At 47.3% G+C, this 7182-nt stretch overlaps 1 protein-coding gene across 2 annotated transcripts; it reads left to right on the forward strand.

Moving 5' to 3' along the window:
* Nucleotides 1-38: 38 nt before the first annotated feature.
* On the forward strand, nt 39-5497 carry DKKL1 (dickkopf like acrosomal protein 1). 2 transcript variants are annotated; one of them, XM_010993208.3, is made up of 5 exons: nt 39-117; nt 1748-1922; nt 2392-2532; nt 2656-2748; nt 4944-5497. In XM_010993208.3, exons 2-5 carry the CDS (start codon nt 1767-1769, stop codon nt 5256-5258), a joined length of 705 nt encoding a protein of 234 aa, XP_010991510.1. In that variant the 5' UTR covers nt 39-117; nt 1748-1766; the 3' UTR covers nt 5259-5497. The 2 variants fall into 2 exon arrangements, with proteins under 2 accessions (XP_010991510.1, XP_010991509.1); XM_010993207.3 differs by lacking the exon at nt 39-117 and adding an exon at nt 1292-1427 and having other exon boundaries at nt 4944-5492.
* The last annotated feature ends 1685 nt before the right edge of the window (nt 5498-7182 follow it).

Raw genomic sequence — 7182 nt, forward strand, 5'->3', positions numbered from 1 at the left:
GGACTGGAGGGGGGGGCGGGTCCGGGCGCCGGACAGCGGGAATAGGGATCCGACGGTGACAGCTTAGGGGAGGATTTTTGCTTTGCTAAAAGAGAGGTGAAGTCTAACTGGGCCCTGGTAAGAACTTCGGGATTCTGATGCTTGGATCCCGGAGAGAGGAGGGGAATTGGGGTTCTGGACTCTTGGGTCTCAGGGAGGATTGATAGGGGCCAGGAAACCTACATCTGAGGGAGGAGGAGACTGGGAGCCATAGTTCCTGAGTCTGGAGGAGGAAGGGTCTAGGGGCCTGGACTCCTGGCTACCCTCTGGTGTAGTTCATGTGTTGGAGATGTGGAAGAGATTGCTAGGAACACAAAAGAATCCTTCCTGTTCAGCCTCAAGTATATTTTTTAGGGTTGAGGTATTGGTCAGGATGGGTTTTTGACAGATTTCCATTGATTTCTTTTCATTGATTGGTTTCCTTGTGACCTCATCAGGGTTAAGGGTTGTGGGCAAGACGACTGGGAGTTTATTGAAAATTCCCAATTTTCCAATATTGGAAATATAGGTGGAGACTCCCGCATCCACTCACACTATTGGACTAGAGGTGGCGGCTGTCCCAGGACCAGGAGAGAGCCTGGGTGCCTCAGGAGAGAGATGAGGGTCCCTTAAAAGATGTCCCTTAAAGATGAGGGGTTTCTTAAAGATGAGTTGAATGTTCAAACTCACGGGACTAGAGGGGCTGGGGTCCTGAGGAAGAAGAGAGCCCGGAATCTGGGTTCCATGGGACTCGATTTAAGGTTTCCTGAGAGGGCAGAGCTTTCCAGTGGAACCAAAGAGGACTCGGGGTTCAGCGTCCTTACGTTGTCTTCTGTTGAGCGCATTAATCTTTTCAAAACCCAGGGAAAACGAGAAGCGACAGGGAGAAACTCTGATAGATAGATACAAAACTTAACAATGAGCAAATCAGAAAGACAGTTCGGATTCGGGTATTTCAAGACCAGAAGGAGCCTAGGAATGGAACTGAGGGCACTGGGGGAAAGATCTGGGGCACAGAGGCGTGGCCTAGGTGCGGGGGCGTGGCTCTAAGTGAGGGGCGGGACCACCTGCTATTGGAGCGAGGCTCGGGCACAATGGTCATGATCAGAGAATATGGGCAACCTGGGTCTCCAGGGCCGAGGTCAACCGACAGGGGCGTGGCCTGACAATGAGGGTGTGAACTTGAAATGAACGCCAGGCTCTGGTTTAAGGAGCGTGGCTCTTCCCTTAAGGGCCTGACTATCCAATAGACGGCCCGGCTCGTGGGTGAGGTCAGCAGATGGGGGCGTGGTCAGACAGTAGGGGCGAGTGTAGGGCTCGCGAGCTCTTTCAACGCTCCAGGTATCCCTCCTGTGCTCGAGACCAGAACTGTTTGGATTTAACAGTCCGTGGACGGCCGGAGTCTGAGAGTACGGTGACAGGGCTGTGGTCTAGCATAAAAGCGGGGCCCAAAATAAGGGGCGGGTCGTGGGAGAAGGTGAAGAGGAATGAGATCTGAATATGAATGTGGGCGAAGGAGAGGAATAAGATCCATGTATGAGACCGAGCCCAGAAGAGCCGAGCCTGGGAGGAGGGGCGGGGCCTAACATGATGGAGGGAGTTAGAGGAGAAAGGGAAGGGGAATGGTGGGGGTGTGTGAGGAGTTTCTGTGGGTAGGAAGGGGTCGTGGTCTAGGATGGGGATGTGGGCACTTAGGGGGCGGGGGCTCTCACCCTTGATCTTGCTACAGCCTCCCAGCCAGCCCCGCAATGTGGCACCCGCTGGTCCTGCTGCTGCTGCTCCCCTCTGCTTCGGTGCCCCCCTGTACTGCAGCCTCGATCCGCGGTGGTGACGCCCAGGAGAGTTCCTCGGGTTTTCTAGGCCTCCAGAGTCTACTCCAAGGTTTCACCCGGCTTTTCCTGAAAGTGAGTGACGGCACGGGTTTGGGGGGCAGAAGACTTACAAAGAAGAGGAACAGGGGTAGATGGTAACCAAAGGGTAGAGGGGGTTCAGGGAGACAGAGTAGGAGACGGGTTGCATGCAGCCAGGCAGAAGGACAGACAGGAAGAGAGGGAGTCAAAGGACAGAGTGAGTGCAACAGGGAGATGGAGAGATAGGAAGAGAAGGATGGAGACAAGCAGAGAAGGAGGTGGAACAGAGATGAGAAGTGGAGAGAGACAGGAGGAGAGGGGGATGGGGACAGAGACAGAAGACTGGTGAGGGACAGGAATAGGAAACTAGTGGGACATAGAGACAGGACAGATGGGGGCAGGGGGTGACCTGGTTAGGCCCTAAGGGTCAGAGGACGGAGAGGGAAGGGCATCCTGACAAGGCTGCATATGCCCTGGGGAGTCAGAAAGTTGAGTAGCTCACCGATTGGTCTTCCCACCCCAGGATGACCTGCTGCGGGGTATGGATAGCTTCTTCTCTGCCCCTGTTGATGTCCAGGGCCTCCCCAGGAACTACCACCAAGAAGAGAAACAGGAGCGTCAGCTGGGGAGCAATACTCTCTCCAGCCACCTCCAGATAGACAAGGTGCCTGTGCCAGGAAGTTCCTCCCGGAGTCTCCCCCATGATCCCTCATGCTGCAGTATCTGTCAGGAGGAAGGTAATGGAGGAAAGCAATGTTGTCCTCACTCTCTCCTCCTGTCCTCACAGGTGACTGACAACAAGACAGGAGAGGTGCTGATCTCAGAGAAGGTGGTGGCATCCATCCAGCCAGAAAAGGGGAGCTTGGAGGGTGACTGGAAGGTTAGGTCATGCCCCCCGCACAAAGTGTCCAAGCCCAAACGTTTTCTGTAGTTTACAAGGTAAAGATGACTTGACTCTCCCGTTCCCTCTGTGCTGGACTTCCTCTCTCTGGGCCTCAGTTTTGTCATCTGTCAAAACAGACTGACCAACTCTCAGAAATGAGTACATCCTCACTTGCTTAGTAAACCCCAGGGGGTTTTGTAAACCAAACAGTGCTTTTAATTCCAAGTGCTTGGTAAGATTCACTCTTGCAAACCTCAAAGTGTGTTTTTATCTCAAAGAACTCAGCAAACCTCCAAATGTTTTTCAATCTGTCCCAAAGTGCTTGGTAAATCTTTCCTTTGTAAACTTCAAGAGGTGATTCCTAAGTGTTTTCTAACCCCAAATGCTTTGAGTATCTTACCTTTGTAAACCTCTAAGAGTGATTCCAGTAAGAAAATGTTCATTTTTTATTTTATTTGGGGGGGGTACTTAGGTTGTTTTTTTATAATGGAGGTACTGGGGACTGAACCCAGGACCTCATGCATGCTAAGCATGTGCTCGACCACTGAGCTATACCCTCCCCTACTCAAAGTGCTTATTTTTTGATCCTAAAAAGTTTTAAGAACTCCCAAGTGCTTGGCAAACCCACATAGTTCTCCTGCACACACTCCCAGTGTTTTATTTTCAAAGTTTCAAATCTACAGAAAAGTTGAAAATAACAGTACAATTAATCTGTATCCCCTTTTCCACTGAGCAGGGCTCGTCAACATCAGCACCACCGGCATTTGGGGCTGGGTGATTTTTGCTGTGGGGGTGGTCCTGTGAACTATAGGATGTTTAGCAGCATCACTGCCTCTACCCACTAGCCAGAAGTAGCACCCCACCCCGACCAGTTGTGACAACCAAAAATGTCTCAGACTTTGGTTGAGAACCACTAGCCTGGATTCACCACTTGTTAACATTTTACCGGACTGACTTTATTTTTACTTTTTTCTTTTTGAACCATACGACAGTAAATTATTGACATCATGACCCTTCACCGCTAAATCCTTCAGCAGACACCTTCTAAGAATAATGCAATGTTCTGCATGACTACAGTGCCATTTTTACACCCAAGAAATTTACCATTGATAGCAAACTATTTTCTTTGTATTAATTTGCTAGGGCTGCCATAAGAAAGTACCACAGATGGGGATGTGGGGCTTAAACAACAAAATGGATTGTCTCGCAGTTCTGGAGGCTAGATGTCCCCAAGATCAAGATGTCACCAGGGCTGGTGTCTTCTGAGGGCTGTGGTGGAGAATCTGTTCCATGGCTCTCCCCTAGCTTCTGGTGGTTTGCTGATAATCTTTGGCGTTCCTTGGCATGGAGATGCATCATCCCCATCTCTGCCTTCATCCTAGAATGGGGTTCTCCCTCTGTGCCTGTCTATGTCCAAATTTCCCTTTTGCATAATAAGGACATCAGTCATATTGGATTAGGACCCAGTCTAATGATGTCATCTTAACGAAAACTACAATGACCTTATTTCCAAATGAGATCATATTCTGAGTTACTGGGGATTAGGATGTCAACATATGAATTGGAGGGCAGGGGAAACACAATTCTACCCATAACTATCTCCTATAGGGCTTCCCAATCCTCAGTTTACTGAAATGCAAACTCTGATTCAGTGGGTCTGGATGGGGTGGGGCCCGTTCATTTGCATGTCTAACAAACTCCCAAATGATACTCTTGCTGGTCTGCAGCCTTCACTTTGAGTAGCAAGGACCGAATAAACATTCAATCAACATTCAAATGTCCCTGCTGGACCCAAAGCTGTTCATAAGAGCTGATTTGATTTTTGATCCAGGACTCAATCAGGGATATCCCACGTTGCAATTGTGGTCCTGATTCTTTATTAAGCCAAGAGCTTTTAATCCCAAAATGCTTTGTACATTTCAAACTGCTTTCTAAACCTCAGAGGATGCTTAATCCTAAAGTGCTTTCAAAACCTCCAAAATGTGTTTTCAATCCCAGCATAATCTATAAACCTCAGAGTATTTTTAATTCTCAAGCGCTTATAAACCCAAGTGCTTTATATACTGCAAAGTGAGATTTCATTCCCAAACCATCTCATAGGTGGAAAAGTGGCTTGAATATGCCAGGGGAGTCTGTACATCCTGAGTCTGTCATTTGGAGTTTGAAAAATTCTCTTTGTCCCTCTTTGCCAGGTACCCAAGATAGAGGAGAAGGAAGCCCAGGTGCCCATCCCAAAGGTGATGGACAACTCCCACCCAGAACTCCATCCCCGCCGAGTGGCCTTTTGGATCATGAAGCTGCCACGGCGGAGGTCCCACCAGGATGCCCAGGAGAGCAGCCACTGGCTCAGTGAGAAGCGACACCGCCTGCAGGCCATCCGGGATGGGCTCCGAGAGGGGACTAGCAAGGACGGCCTTGAAGAGGGGACCCAGAGTTCCTCTCATGCCAAGCTGCCTGCCCGCAAGACCCACTTCCTGTATATCCTCAGGCCCTCCCAGCAGCTATAGGGGAGGGGAGTGGGGAGTACCTGCATGCATCCCCCGCTAGACCCTACCCCTATCACCATATGGAAATTAAACATTTTCTTACATCTGGCAGCACTGTCTCCTTTTGGGATTTGTCCCCAAGCCTCAAGCCATAGAGAGTCCCCCTAACCCAAGCCTGGAGCGTGCCATCTGGCTGAAATTCTAGGTCTCCAGGCTCAGTTTTCTCATTCAAATGCTGTCTGTCTTCTGACTGAACAACTCTGTCACCTCCAGCTCCATCCAAACCCTCAGTCCCCAGCTGTGTCACCTCCAGCTCTGTCTGCCCTCCCACTTCCAACTCTTCCACTCCGGTCCTGCCCGTCCACTCTGCCTCTGCATTTGTTTCTCATTACTGCAACATTAGTGCCTATTGCACAACAAATAACCACAAACATAGCAACTTAAAACAATGCAAATGTATTCTCTCCACTGATCTACAGGTCAGAAATCCAGGATGGCTTGGCTGGTACTCTGAGCAGGTCTCACAAGGCCAGCAGGGTTCTTACCTGGAGGCTCTGGGAAGACTGCTTCCAAGATCACTCAGGTTATTGGCAGAATCAAGTCCCCTGGGATTGAAATACTACTCAGCCATAAAAAAGAAAAAACCAATGCATCTGCAGCAACATGGATGGTCCTAGAGATTATCATACTAAATGAAGTCAGAAGGAGAAAGACAAATACCATATGATATCACTTACATGTAGAATCTAAAATGATACAAATGAACTTATAAAACAGAAACAGACTCACAGACATAAAAAACATATGGTTACCAAAGGGGAAACGGTGGGAGAGGGATAGATTAGGAGTATGGAATCAGCAGATACAAACTATTAGATATAAAATCAATAAATAATGAGGGCCTACTATATAGCAGTGTGTATATATATATATATATCTGAATCACTATGCTGTACACCAAAAACTAACACAACATTGTAAATCAACTATACTTCAATAACAGAAAATTTTCTTAAAGAGTAAAATGGTTCAATTGTGACATATACATACAATGGTACATTACACAGTAGTGAAATGAATGACCTACTGTTACATAATGAATCTCATAAAGTTGAGGAAGTGAAGTCATAATCAAAAGTTGTCACCTCTGAAGGGTAACGAGGAGGAGGAGGTGTGAAGAAGATTTCTGGGCTGCAGGCAACACTGTTTTCTTATATGAGTGGTTCCATTAATTTATTACTCTATCAAAATTTAATTGAGCTGTAATTTGAGATTTAGCACTCTATGTACATTACAGCTGTATTATAAAATTGTTTTAATTTTTTTAATTTAAAAAATTGTTTCACATTTTACAGAACTACCTAGATCTGAAGAAGGAGAAGGAGAAGAAGGAGAAGAAGAAACAAGAAATACTGAAAAAATAAAATGAAAGTATACTAGTCAAGCTAGCGGGATCCACCACTTACCAGCCTGTACTAAGAAAACACTTGGCAAACATTCTTATTGAACTCTCATAAGACCCCATGAGGTGGATATAATTTGTTTCCATTTTAGAAAAGAAGCTGAGCTTCAGAGAGGTGAAATCACTTGCCAGAGTCACACAGCAATGGCACTAGATTTGTCTGATTCCATATCTCACACTTCACCACTCACCACATCACCTGCCGAACAGGTTCTTCCCCAGGTCTTATAATAAACCACCATCTAATAGCCAAAATAATAACTATCAATTATCAAGGATTACCACCTTAAGTCCTCAAGGTAACCTTAGAAGCAATTGTTATCTCCATTTCTGGGAGGAAAACTGAGGCTCAGGGAGGGTAAGCCATTGTGCCAAGGTTTAGGTAGGAAGTGACAGAGCCAAAATTCAAACTCAAGGAAGTCTGACTACAGCCTTATTATCACTCTACACTGCCCAGTAGTTAAGAGGAATGGATTCTGTCCC

This window comes from Camelus dromedarius, chromosome 9 (genome assembly GCF_036321535.1).
Source record: "Camelus dromedarius isolate mCamDro1 chromosome 9, mCamDro1.pat, whole genome shotgun sequence".
Classification (NCBI taxonomy): Eukaryota; Metazoa; Chordata; class Mammalia; order Artiodactyla; family Camelidae; genus Camelus; species Camelus dromedarius.